The sequence below is a fragment of the Xenopus tropicalis genome, chromosome 5, assembly GCF_000004195.4.
Source record: "Xenopus tropicalis strain Nigerian chromosome 5, UCB_Xtro_10.0, whole genome shotgun sequence".
Classification (NCBI taxonomy): domain Eukaryota; kingdom Metazoa; phylum Chordata; class Amphibia; order Anura; family Pipidae; genus Xenopus; species Xenopus tropicalis.
This window is the reverse complement of record NC_030681.2, coordinates 68,717,612-68,732,761: the sequence shown is the minus strand read 5'-3', so window position 1 is coordinate 68,732,761 and position 15,150 is coordinate 68,717,612. Positions and strand designations below refer to the sequence as shown.

Genomic DNA, 15,150 nt, shown 5'->3' with positions numbered 1-15,150 from the left:
ATAAACATCCTGTGACTACCTTAAACGACACACAGCTGTAGTACCTAAACTCCAGTACCAGTAGCTAAATATATTACATCAAATTACTGTTAGAAAGCTGCCGTAGATGTAAAAAGTTGTGCCATCAATTAAATATCAGCCAAAATACAGCAGGCCTAGGGGATAGGGAAGCCTATCTATGTGAGGACTACCCAATTGCACCCCAGTGTGTTTACAACCCCCCATACCCTAGCCTCAAGCTCTGTGGTAAAGGTGATAAGTTACTGTGAAAATCTTTAAGTAGCTACCCTATCTTGGGCATATCTACAGTCTCAATCATCAAAACTTGATGTAACCAGTCATTATAATGAGGTCAAAAATTACTCAGTACTGTGACTAACAATAAAATCACAACAGACTAACTCTCGCCTAATGCACATTTTGCTTTTAAAAAACCTTTCTCAGAGGCGTTTCTCAATTATGTTAGGAGGTGAGTAGAGACTGGCAAGCGAGATGTGTACAATGTTGTATTCATGCAGAAAGCAGAGGTTCTTGTGCTCTATTTGTGAGTCCTTCAGTGAGCTCCTTTTGTGCATAATGTACGATCAGAGAAGGAATCGCCCAAATCTATCTCATGCACATGTGCAGAAAAAATGTGAGCTGGGGTACTCTTGCTATGATAGCAAGTTTAATCATGACTAAAACTTCACAATTACATTACAATAAAAATAATAGTGAACTTTTACCCTTAATAAAAATTTAAGAAGAAAGGATCTTTAATGTTGCCTCTTGTCTTTAATAGTGGATTCATGTAAGTTTGTGAAATAACCAGTGACCAAAATGTATTTGCTTTTTCAATCCACTTAGTTACTGTTCCATCTGTCCATTGCTTTAGAGTCATGATGAAATGCAATCTTGAAATACAGTATAATGGAACAAATAACTTAAGTTCCAACAAATGTGTTCAGAATATGCCTGTTGGATGGTGACCTATCTGCCTTTGTACTTTTAGTTTAATTGGATGTTTCCAATAGAATTTTACTGCGGTGTTGGCAACACTGTAAGGGCATAAGGACATATGGTTTCACCTTCTACTTTTATTCAAACTTCCCAGTATTAGAAGACATAGCAATATCTAAAGATCTGACACCTTTTGCAGACCATTAATTGAATGGAAATGTATTATCGTTCACTGTACAGGATTTGTAGGCAAATACAGTTTTTAACTTTGTTTCACTGTAAGGTAATAATTGATATAGAGAACGAGAAAAAAAAGAATAGAAAATGTACAAACATTGCAAGACAGTTGTGCTGGGGGTGGAATGCAGAAGTAGTTCACCAGTAGAGATGAGTACATTTTTTTACCAGGCATGAATTTGCAGCAAATTTCTGCATTTCGCCATTGGCAAATTGTTTTGTGAAACTTCCGTGAAAATTCACTGCAGAAAAATTTGTCAACGTCAAAAAAGTCGCGGTCGCGTCCAATTGGTTGCAGTAATGTCAAATAGGTGCGGTCGCATCACATTGAACGAGGTCATGTCAAATTGGGCACGGTCGCGTCAAAATGGGCAAAAAAGACGAAATAAAGATGCAGGTGACAAAAAAAATCATGCAATGACCACATTTCACAGATTTTTTCGCCATTTCGCGAATTTTCTTGTTGTTTCGCTAATTTTATGCTGAAGCAAAATGGGACAGATTCTCATCACTATTCACCAGTTTATTGCAGGAAACCAGAAAAATCTCTAGCAAAACCTATCTTTATTTTATACAATAGTACAACCTGCCTGGCTGAGTTTTAACTTACCAGTAGACTCTTTACACAGCAATGATATTGTCTATAGAGTTCTATTTAAGCATACAATTCTTGTTTTTGACAGTGATAAAAACAAAAATGTAAAATTTGGCGCTTTCTAATTTCAATTAATTAAAAAATTGTCAATGAAAAAGGATTTTAAGTTGTCAATTAAATTGCAGTTGAAAGCGGGTTAATGCAAAGAACATGCAAAAACACAGTGGGATTGGAGACTTCGCTGGAAGAGAGCTGATTACCAATACAATGGTTTGAGTAGTAAGTAGTGGTGAGTGAATTGTTTCGCCAGGCATGGATTCGCAGCAAATTTCTGTATTTCGCAATTGGCAAATTGTTTCGAGAAAATGGTCACAGTGGTGTAAAAATGGGAGCGGTCGCTGCAAAATAGGGGCAGTCATGGCAAAAAAAGACGCACATGACAAAAAAAGATGCACATGACAAAAAAGTAGCGTGACAAACACGTTTTGCGTATTTTTCGCTGTTTTGCTAATTTTCCTGTCATTTTGTGAATTTTGCAGACAGATTCGCTCATCACTAGTGGTTATATTTTGCTTAGGAGAAGATAGAATAATATACAGTAACTTTTCAAAATTGCACTTTACAAATAACAAACCATTAAACATATTCAATTAGTATACAGTATATATGAGTTTTGTATAAAATTATATTTTCTTTCCTTATGCAGGTGCAAATTCCTCAATTATGTAAAGTGGCAACAATAATAATACAAAAACAAAGAATCAATACTGACTTTGTTGCAAAAATGTTCAAACTGAGAAATCATTTTAAAAAAAATAAACTTCAGTTGACAGATAACATTTTAAGGCAAAAATCAATTGAAATAATTTTGCTCTGCATTTTTGTAAAAATATAATGCAGAAACACCATTAAAAGTATTTTGTAGTTCTTTAAATGTATCATTATAGGCATTTTCACCTGTATAGATCCTGAAATGCTATAGATTAGATTTATATTTTATGAAAAAATATGGATATTTTAATTCAGTGATTATGAGCATTGATTCATAGCTTTTGGTGTAATACATTTAAAAAAACAAGTAAAGATTAGAACTGTACTTTTACTGTATTTTTAAAGGAATACTGTTATGGGAAATTATGTTTTATTTACACATAAGTTAATAGAGCTTCTCCAGCAGAATTCTGCATTGAAATTTGTTTTCAAAAACACGACCAGATTTTTTTTTATATTTAATTTTGAAATTTCACATGGTGCTAGCCATATTCTTCATTTCCCAGGGTGCCAAAGCCATGTGTCCTGTGCTCTGATTAACTTTAGTCACACTTTACTGCTGAGCTGTAAGTTGGAGTTATATCACCCCCCCTCCTTTTCTCTCAGCAGCCAATCAGCAGAACAATGGGAAGGTAGCAAGATAACAGCTCCCATTAGATATCAGAATAGCACTCAATAGTAAGAAATCAAACTCCAGTTTGGGACTCCTCCAATTACATGGGAGTAGGAGAAACAATAGGTTACCTTAAAGCAAAATCAGAGATGGCTGCCTACACACCAATATTACAACTAAAACAATACATTTGTAGGTTTAAGAATAAAAGTTTAAATGGTAAAGTGAATTGTTTGCTATGTAAACATTGTAATTTAGAATTAAAAAGTATACCATAAAAGTCATGACAGAATCCCTTTAAGACTAAACCATGCAATTTTGTCACAAGGTTAAAATACACAAGCCAAACCTGAGCTAAGTAGTTTATTACTCCAATCCAAATGAAACATTCTTTTCAAAGCAATCTGTGCCCTTATTGCCTGAACTAAAGTTGCTATTCTATGGCACATGAACATTTTATTTTTATAGTTCAGTTTATTTGAAGGCATTGATCTCTTTTAGATGCGTGAAACAACACGCTACAATCAAACCAGACCGTGACCTTATTATTTTAGCTTTTATATCATTTAGTTATGAAATTGTGCTTTGCAGTCCTCCGTTATGAATTTCTGTTCCACTTTCCTTTGACACAGCATGCCTTTTCCATGCCCTCTGGGAATGCAACAGAGTAGGGTTATAATTAAGTTTATTTTTCTGATCTGCACTTTCATTAAAGGTTGTTTATCTAAACCTATAATAGCATACAAATGAATTTTGTTTACTGAACTGACATTTCCAGAATATTTGTCTAAACTATATTTAAAAAAAATGTTGGTGCAGACCAAAAGCTGGAAGAGGAAACCAGTGAGTGAACTGACTGGGGGGTAATACTACTACATATAATAACTTACCTAAACGTTGTAATTATATAGTTCCTACAACCCACTGTTGTCAACATTTCATTTGGAAACATCTGAGACTTATTAAAGGACAAATATAATAATACAAGCAGCTGCATCTCTGTGGCAAGTAAACTAAAATGTTTGTTTCTAAATTGGAAAATACGAATATTCAGATGTTAAAATATGACATGTTTTACGTGGAGCTTATAAATGCAGCTATAAAAAAATACTTTCATATTTGTGCTTTATTTTTAAGGGCATGCAATTTTGTCCTCTTTCTTTTTTGTATCTTTAGTCTTTGTTCTAGTTTTATTTTTCTGCAATGTTCTGCAATGTTCTGGTTTCCCATTCTAAATCACTTTTGCTGAGCAACTTCTCAAAGTTGTTTCCAGAGACTGTGGTACAACCTCACCTGTATTTTGTAAACTGCTGTTTCTTTTGTATGTATATCTTAATTTATGAAGTGCTACTTATGTACTCAGTGCTGTACTGTAAAATAAATTAATACAAACAGGGGGTTAAAGATAATAATAGATAAATACACAGTATAACAATAAATACAAATAAATACAAGATACAGTTGCAATAAGTTAAGAGTCAAAAACACAAGAGGATGGAGGTCCCTGCCCCATAGAACTTACAATCTAGATGGGAGGGTAACTTACAGACACAAATAGGCAAATATAAGTGCTGTAGGTTACAGTGGCTGACACTACAATATAAGTGCTAGTTCCCAGATCAGGTGCTGTGCGAGTGCTCCAAGATGTGGTCTTTAAGTTTAGTTTTAATAAGACCGAGGGAGGATTCTCTCTGGAGGAAATCCGGGAGGACATTCTAAATGTAAGGGGCAGCAAGGCAGAAAGGTTTAAGGCGGGAAACGGCAGTAGTAGAGGGGGGCGCAACCAAGTGGTTGCCTTGTGAGGAATGGAGTAGACGACCAGGAAAGTACACAAGAGAAGGAAAGGCACAAGAGAAGAGATGTAGTGAGGAACAGAGGAATGGAGAGCTTTGAATGTTAAGTTTCCTTTCATTATGTTCTTTAAAAGGTCTCTTTGATACGAGGTTGGAGCCTGTCTGAGGGCCTGATATCTGTCAGATCATAGATATGGTCTTCTCCAAGAAGGATCTAAGTAGATCTGAACTATCCTTGCAGTATCATGTTGATCATGAGATCAACTCAATTTGGGCCAGCATGTAGGCAGCTAAACTGGGCAAATATCTGTACATTTGGCTACTATTTTAATGATGGATATTTATTATTATTTTGTTGCATTTTTTGTATTATCCTTCCTATACTGACCTTAGCAGAAAAAAAGGCAAGGCTCCAGTTTTATTGGTATTCTTATTATTCCTGATCTTTTTTTAGACCTGATATTTGTCTTCCACTCTGACTTCCAAACTGTTGCATGGTTACTATGGTAGTTAAACTCTTTCAACCAGAAATCCCAAGCCTTGAATTTGCAATACTAAAATTTAAATAATTCAAAAACTACAACTATTACAAAATTGTCTTTAAATACTCCTGTATACATTAAACTTAAGGTTAATTTGAAGGTGAACTACCACTTTAATGCATTTGTGCTGTAAGTAAAATGTGTTTTCTGTATTCCCTGTGTACCCTCCTTAATGTTGTCCTCTGCTTTCCTGTTACTTAAATCTTTACAAGAGACCTTTTGCTTAGTTTCCTTGAAAGGCCTATTTCTTTCACAAATTCCCCCTAAAGAGTAATATGCTTTGGTTCTGCAGTTTTAATTTCAAGAAGGATGTTTGGTCAAATCAATATGAACAGAATCGTTTCCATGCTCTAGTAAGACCAAATAACTAGAAAAACACTCCACACGATAGTTATAAAATTAGGTTTAGCAAAATATTCACTAAGGGACATATTCAGAAGAAGTAATGACTTAGGAAAGCTTACTAGTTGCTAAACAAAGTAATGGTGTAGCCTTTGGAGCTTTTCAACAGTACTTCAAGTAATGATACATTGTATATTCAGCATTTCTACGTGTACCTAATTAAGGACTAAACTATTCATTACAATGAATTTGATTACAGTGATCAAAATCAGAGGTTTGGGTGTTCATAAGTTAATATTAATATGTTTCTAGAAATATCCAATGCCAAAATGTAAAGGTAAAATAAATTAGTGTTTTTTCCATGGGTCAGGGCTCCTCTTTGGAGAAAACTGTACCAGCTTAAAGAAAAAGCTGTCTTAGAGCTGTGCTATCATTTACTTACCGTCTATTTATCCATGCATGACCTGTGTGTGTGTGTGTGTGTGTGTGTGTCATTTTGGCACCCCCCAAAGGAAATAGGTTTTTCTTGTCATTTAACCTCATACAAAGTAATTCTTATGGTGAACCCTTCTTTTTTAGGATTATAATTTATTTATATAGTGCCTGCATGTAACACAGTACTTTAGTACTATAACACAACATTAACATAGTGGATGAGACTGAAAAAAACATCCATCCATCAAGTTCAACCTTCTTGTATTGATGAGTGAAATTTTTCACCATGGCATGGATTTGCATAAAAAAAAGAAGTCGCCCTTGTCACACAGTTTCACAATTTTTTGGGGAAAGCGAAACAGCAAAGCTCATCACCACCTTCTTGTCTAAGAGAAACCTGCATAACTGCTAGTTGATAAAAAAAATAAAAAAGCAAGGTGAAAAACCTGTATCCAAAAAGTCAATTGGATCAGTTGCTGGATCAGCTTTTGACTAAGGGGCAAATATATTAACATTCTGACTTTCGTGGTTTTAGGATTTTTTTTTTTAATCACAACTAAATTTCTTCCACTAAAACCATGATTGTCTAGTTATTTATTAAAAGATCCAAACTGAAAAAGCATGAATGAATTAAAATGTGAAATGAAAACAAAAAGAACACACAAATTGTTCATGGTTTTTCCATTTTTTCCATTAATCTTTGTGGACGTACACTACAAACCCCCCCCCCCCCCCCCCGAAAACCTCTAAAACCACCAATTAAATAAATATTGTTATAATTTGCCTAGTACAACGCCCATTGACTTCTATTGTATGTGAACTTGACAGCTTTTAGATGGCTGAGTTATGTATTACTGTTTTTCATGGTTTCCATGCTTAGTAAATCGAGTTTTAGTGCAAAAAAACACAAATTGTGAATAAAAGAGAAATATTAGTAAATGCCCCTGAAGAGTTAAAAAAATACAGGACAGTACCTTGTTAGCTTTCATGTTTTTTTCTGCCCTTGCTTGCTTCAGCTAAATATATTATTCATTAGTATTTCATTAGTAAGTCCTTGCCTTGGTGAGGCTTTCAATCTATGCATAAAAAAGGCAGCAATATTACCCACTGTGCAATTTATGTAATTTGCCACTTTTACAGAAATGGTGTTAATTTGGCCCCAAATATTATTTTCTTTTCTTTAAAAAAATACTAGACATTTATATATAAGTGGAGAACAACATATTTTCTCTTTTCTTCATAAATATGAATTAAAGAAAGTTGATGTCTTATACTATGTATGTTCAGCATTTTAGGAATTTAGTCTCAGCCTCATAGGTAACCCACTTTTATTTTTGTGTTTTACAGTCCTTTTGAAGAGATACATTTTTTCCAGAAGTATTGCATTTGCTGGAACCAGTAATGCCATATCTTCATTGGTGGCTAGACTGGAGGGGTAGTGTTTAGTAAGCTGAGCTGAGTAGTGATGAGCGCAACACACGTTTCACAGATTTTCCACCTTTTCGTACATTTTGCTATTGTTTCGCACATTTTTCGGCGAAACGGAACAGATTCGATCATCACTAGAGCTAAGATGATTCACTGCCTTAGCTTGAAAGTGAGCATGTAGCCAACAGCCAAGTAAATTCTCAAGGAAGGGGGGGGTGGGTGAGTGAGTTAGAAGAAGAGAAGGAATCCTAGGTGATTAAGGGGATGCTGCAGCCTCACTATTAACCTTTGAACAACTAAAGAAGCAGGTGTTTAAAGACTTCAAAGATGCTGTTCATGGATTAAATTTTTTTGCCTTTAAACAAAAGTCCAACAATCACTGCTTATTATTATCAATGTGCCTTACATATCATACATTTTGAGCTAGCTATTTTTTTAGCAAAATATAAATACAGGGCTAATTTTTTTTACTTCTTGAAATTTTACCTGACTTTGTAATAAGAGGTAAAAGTGTTTGGAATATCAAGCACTAGAGCCATTGTGTGCGCACTGCACATCTTACAGGCAATTTGCCTGCTTTTTTGTGTACAATAAAAATAGAATTCCATTTTTGCTGAGATAGTTTTCTGCCTTTTTCCTATTTAACTATCTCTGTAACACTATTATCTACATTATACTGCAGGGTTTTAAATGGAAGTATTTTCTTAAATTCATCGAGATAACCTGCAATTTCTATTCACTTAGGGGCCAGGCCTGTTTTTTGATAGATTCTAAACTTACACAGACAATTTTCTGTCACTCCTGTTATCTTCCATATGAAGAGCTGTAGCTGAAACTGTCTTTGCCTGTCCAATGCTTATCCCTTGCTATGAATAGACACTTTTATAAAATGTTTTCAAATACATAATGGAGGGGCAAAAATCATCTGTTCACCCCAGCACTGTGTGAACATTTACTGTGCGGGAAGTTGAAGGGCGGAATTTCAAAATGACAACAAAATGGTAGGTTTCCATAGTTAAAGGCATAGATCAAAGCAATGTTCCATTGACAGTTTCATTTGCCACTCTGCAGTGTGATATAAAATATTCTGGTAAAAGTAATCTTACCTAGTTTAGCTCACATCAACAGTGTGAACAATGGTTGCATTAAGCAAAGAGACTAATAATGCATGTTGACAACTTGAAACTAACATGAATAATTGATATTATATTTCATTGTCATAAAGCCACGTGCATTGACTACACATTTGTCTCAAATTATTTAACAAAATACAGTAGATGCCTATTTATTTAGGTACACTACACCAATAATGCATCAAATTTTTTGTAATACATTTTGAGGAACATATTAATCTGCTTCGGGAAGAAAGACTACATATAAAGTTCCATAAAGACAAATAAAATATTGTTTGCCACAATGCATTCCATACGCTCCTAACATTCTCTAGGCTGGTGCCAAAACAGCTGGTACAATGGAATGTTGTCTATTCACAGAAATGTTGGGGTATGAAAAAACCTCTATAACTCTAACTCTAATAACTAATAACTCTATATTTTAATTGAACAATATAACTGAATTTATTGGAGGAGGGGTATTGTAGCCATATCACATTAAATATGTATAATATATAAAAAATGTGTATTTAAACTAGCTGTGAGCAAGTCAGTGACAAATAAACATCAACAGCAAATATGGTTTCTAGAGTATTCAGCTAATTTCAAAAGATAAAAAAATTAGAACAGTCAAAAGTTGAAGAAGTCAGATTTAGTTATGCTTAGTTCCAAACCTTTCCCTGAAGTTTTCTCAATGTAGGGCTTATTTAGCAACACAGATCACTAGAATGGAAACTGGTGCAATTGTTGGGACGCCATCTTTATTTTTAAATAATGCACTCCAATTCGCGTGCAATTACAAAAGTGGCAACAAAGTTATAGCAGTGGTAGCACTATAAGTGCACAATGGTACTGAAACTCTGGTGATGCTTGGCAGATGATCTATCCAAGATATATTTAAAGATAAAAAACTACCAAATTTAAAAGCAATGGTCACAGTTAGTATTTCATCTATACACATTACATTGTATGTAATCAATAAATGTGCACATGACAAATCCTTTTAATACCAGTAACATTTATAAATAATAAATGACATAAGTGTTGCATGAATGTATTTTCAGTTACCATTTGATTTATCTTGGACCTGTTGGTTACATTTCATTCACAAATTGTTTCAGTTACTACTTAAAATGGATAACTTTGCTGGATATGCATCTATTCAGCATTACAGTTTATACAACTGTACTAAAAATATTGTATTGTCTAACATTTAGTCACAATGATTTTTCACATTTTTGAATTCTGTGTTTGAATGTTTATTAAACATTCACTCCCCCTATAATCAAGATAGTAAGCGCTGTAAAACAAACCCCTCCTGTAAAGTAATTCCTGTTGCAGTTGTTCCATTCAAAAATAGATTTTGTTGGTAAAAATAAAAAAGTAATAGAAAAGGTACCTGTTTTTTTAAAACATAACGCTACAACATTGCAACCACATTAATTCTAATGAAAAAAAAAAACTAAATTCAAGTACACCTGATGTCTTTTCAGAAATTTGAAACCATGATGTTAAAGCTTGCATTTGTTCCATTGGGTTCTGGTGTCTCAATGAGCTATGCATTAGAAAGCTGACTCAGTAGATACATTGGTGGCACCACATATATATATACACTGCCTATTATTACCAACTACCCTTTCTGCTTTAAAGGACAAGGAAAGTCTAAGTCACTTGGGGGTGCCAAAATGTTACGCACCCCCAAGTGACTTAAATCGCTTACCTTGTACCCCGGGCTGGTGCCCCTGTTAGGAGAGAACAGCGACTTCTCTGTTCAAAGTTCGGCTTTTCACTCTACTGCACATGCGCACGCAGCGAACAAGGAAGAAGGAAGCGATCGCTGCTGGGGTAAAAGGTAAGCGATTTAAGTCACTTGGGGGTGCCTAACATTTTGGCACCCCCAAGTGACTTAGACTTTCCTTCTCCTTTAAGTAAAATAAACATTTGGGAGTCACCCATTTTTTGTAACTAAGGGCTTAGGGGCAGATTTACTAAGACACGAACACTCAGAGCGTTCATTCAAATGCTCCGCGCGTCTCTTGCTCGACTTTTTCGACACCCGCGCGACTTTTTAGTACACTTGTGCGAAAAAAACGGAAATGTTTTCCCGCTGTTTACAATCATTCGGTATGAAAATTTCATGACTTTTGGATCACCAATACGATATTATCGTGACTAATACGATTTTTTCGTAAGCATTTTCGTGATATTTGCGATCTTCAGAAATTTTCGTATCCAATCCGAATTTATCCCATTCGGGATTCGAACTTGGGATTTCATGAATCTGCCCCTTAGTATGTCCTCACACAGTGAATGGACAAAGCAGTTATGTGCTGAGACTTGAGATGAAAGAAAGTATATAATCTAAATGTGCTGGTAAGTGCATATGACCACTATACTATAAGTTAATGATGCAACCACCAGGGATGAGTGCTAAAATTCACCACAGAAGAATTTGCAGCAAAATCTGTGAGTTTTCCCATAGTGAGATTTTTTGTAAAATTGCCACAAAAATTCTTGCCAAATATTTGCCTAGGGGCATATGTGATAAGGATGGCATCTCCTGCTTGCGCAGGGGACATACAGGGAGCTACTTACAACTCTGTTACATCATGGAAGGAAGTTCTCTTGATACACCTGTACTTAAAGAAAAATCATTCCATGTTTTATGGATACAATTTTAACTGTATTTCTCAAGGGTAATCTAATTTGTTTGTGTATAGAGATGTAGCGAACTGTTCACCGGAGAACTAATTCACACAAAAATCGGGTGTTCGCAAGTTCGCAAGTTCGCGAACTTTTAGCGATGTTCGCAATTTTGGGTTCGCCTTAGCTGGAGCCAAATTTTGACCTCTCACCCCAGAGCCAGCAGATACATGGCAGCCAATCAGGCAGCTCTCCCTCCTGGACCACCCCCAGACCACTCCCTTCCATATATAAACCGAAGCCCAGCAGCCATTTTACATTCTGCCTGTGTGTGCTTGATGAGTTAGCATAGGGAGAGAGCTGTGCAGGGGTTTGAGGGAGAGTTTAGGTAGCTTTGCTGACTAGTAATCTACTTTCTACTGCTCTGTATGTAGCTGCTGGGGGCAGCTGTCCTGCTGATCTCATCTGCTGTAACCCAATAGTCCTTGTAAAAGCAGTGTATTACACAAGTTTAGAAATGTAGTGTGATTTCTGCCCTTTACAGCACAAAACGCAACGCTGTGTCAACAACGTATTTTTCAGAGAATTTTTTGCTCTTGATCCCCCTCCTGCATGCCACTGTCCAGGTCGTGGCACCCTTTAAACAACTTTAAAATCAGTTTTCTGGCCAGAAATGGCTTTTCTAGGTTTTAAAGTTCGCCTTCTCATTGAAGTCTATGGGGTTCGCAAAGTTCACACTTTTTGGCAGAAGTTCGCGAACGGGTTCGCGAACTTTTTTCTGAGGTTCGCTACATCTCTATTTGTGTATAGATGTAAAAACAACATTAAAGTTGGCAAAACCAAACTCAGCAGATATAGACCATTGTAGGTGTTCAGTGTATGCTAAATTCATGCTCAAGACGAAATTCAGGTTAATAAAACATTTGTAAAATTGACTTTGATCTGAAATAAAGTTGAAAATCTAACTTGTTATTATACACAGGTATATAAATACTGCAAACTACATAAAATAGATAAACCTGCACAAACCTGCTGAAGATCCAATGTGACGGTCACATAGTGATACTGCATACCATTCTGGATGCTTGGGCTTTGCCACCAGGAGTTTTTGCCATTAATAGCATTGCTAATTGGATGACGCACTAGAAAAATGAATATGAAAAAATAATTACATTAAAAGAACTACTAGTAACGCAAACTGAATTTGTTAAATGCAAACTGATTTCCCATTTCGGCCTACAATTGTGTTGACATCACAGTTATAAATAAGCACATTACACTGAAGGTCCCAGCATTTATATACTTTTCTAGCTTTTGTTGTTGAATGTGATGAGCAAACACTGTGATATAAAGAAATATATTATTAGAGATTTAAAATATGCAAGGTATATTTCACGTTTAATTTAAATGCAAAATCTATAATCAAAGTATTTTGATTACATGCTAAGTAACGTTTGTTAAGTTTATATGGAGCTTAATGATTTAATACATTATCTAATGTAATGCAAAATAATTTTAAAGGATAAAATGTAAATCACTGCTGATTTATTCAAATGTTTTAAATTATTAAAGGATTACTGTCACTGGAAAATGTGTTTTTTCCTAAAGCATTAGTTAATAGTACTGCTTCAACAGAATTTTGCACTGAAATCTATTTTTAAAAGAGTAAACAGATTTTTTTTTTAATTTGACATGGGGCTAAACATTTCCTCACTTTCCCAGGTGTCCAAAGCCATGTGACTTGTGCTCTTATAAACTTCAGTCTCTCTTTACTGCTACACTGCAAGTTAGTGTAGAAAAGTGATATCTGCCCCCTCCCCTCACCCCCCCAAGTAGCGGATCAGCAGAACAATAGGCAGGTAACAAGATAGCAGCTCCCCGAAACCTCTACTGAAGTATTCAGCTGCTTAAAGCCTATGGAGGCACTATCAGTTCAGGCAGCTGAATACTTCAGTAGAGGTTTCAGGGCACTGACACTGTCACTGCCCTGAATTTTAGCAAGTTGTTAAACAGGCAAAACTGCCCATAATGCCTTCCAATAATTTAGGGTGGCTAAAATACACTATGGAAAAACTGTCCCATGTGCCATTAGCCTTAAATTATGTTGTACAGCAAAGAATATATAGATATATACACACTGTATGCACTTGTAAACAATGGTTCAAAAAATAACTCCAGATCCTAAATACATTATACAATTAGGGCCAGAAGTAGTGGAACTCAAAATACATTGAATACAGTGAGAAGCAGTGGGAACTTTAGCCCCAAATACATTAAATACAGTGAGCAACAGAAAGAACTTTGTCCCCAAATACATAAGGGGTGTATTTATTAACACTGGAGACAAACATCACCAGTGATATTGGCAGTAGCGACCAATCAGCAATTAGATTTTAACAGTCACCTACAAGTTAGAAAACTAAAGCAATGATCTGATTGTTAGCTAGGGGCATATCACCAGTGATGTTTGTCTCCAATGTTAATAAATACATCCCTGTCAAAAATGAAATACAATGATTTCTGACACCCAAGACCCACTTACTCTTCCAAAAAGCAGGTTTCCTGATGGCTGGAAAATATTTCAGCATTGTAGAGTTCAGAATGATTTCATAAATAGTTTGGTAAATGTACTCTACACTTCAAAAAGTAGATTCTCTGTGATCATTAACACCAGTAATTTGGTAAACCAGATTTGGTTAAATGGCCAAAGGTCTGTGTAAACTCACATAGAACTGAAAAATAATTAGATTTTTTGGGGCAGAAACAAATTCTAACCTACTAACTTGTTTGTATGAACCACTACTAAATGTAATTCAACTTCAGTAACCTGAGCTATATTTTGGAATGTTTACACAAATATTTAACATTTTGAGCATTTTTTCTATTAACAGAGGTGCACCTAGCTTGCAAGGTGGATTGCAAGAAACCACCTCTATGATTGAATAATCACTCTACTTCGTCTGCACCCGGAGCCACTGTGTTGGCCTGGGTGCAGGCACACAGAGAGGATTTTGGCATAAAACGGACCATAAAGCCGAAATCCTCTGTGTGCCTGCACTCAGCTGGAGAATCTGCCACATGTGTCATTAGCCTAATGCTAGTCCATGCAACCAGTTTTTTTCAGGCTTGAAAAATTCAAAACTGGGTACTTGGTTTGTGGATCTGAAGTTTTCATAAACTCATTGAAAGATCACAGTTTGACATTCAAATAAATGTGACTAAATTGCTTGTGTCAGCAAATCATAAAATCCTGTCAGTTAACCACAGGTGTTCTATGAAAATGGCATAATTTATGACATCTGCGCATTTTTTGTTGCAAAGTGATGAAAAAAGTGCAAAGTGGGTGTATTTGTGTAGCTGTAACCAAACTTGCTCTGATAAAACAAGAGCTGCCCAACACTACAGAAGTGGGGGGGGGGGCCTAGTGCTGGAGGTTTCTTTCCTAGTTTACAGATTGTAGCCAAATATTGCTTCTGGTCACCATGCAACCTTCAGAATAAGATATTTCTCCCAGGTGTATATTCATTTTCTGAATCTTAAAAACCATCCCTACTTTTCTTGTTAGAGCTCCTGAGGAAAGGCTAAGCAAATCACATGGTGACATACTTTAAATAAACCCTTCAAAGGGGTAGTTCACCTTTAAATTAATTAAGACAATTGCAACTGGTCTTTTTTGGGGGGGATTCAGTTAATTAGCTTT

General features: G+C 35.6%; 1 protein-coding gene across 9 annotated transcripts in view; it reads right to left on the bottom strand.

Moving 5' to 3' along the window:
* lama2 (laminin subunit alpha 2) overlaps positions 1-15,150 on the bottom strand; it is a 337,794-nt gene that overhangs the window by 239,672 nt on the left and 82,972 nt on the right. For all 9 annotated transcript variants that reach the window (XM_018094209.2, XM_018094212.2, XM_018094210.2 and 6 more), the window contains exon 3: positions 12,480-12,592. In XM_018094209.2, coding sequence (XP_017949698.2) covers positions 12,480-12,592 — 113 coding nt within the window. The remainder of the gene's footprint in view (positions 1-12,479; positions 12,593-15,150) is intronic.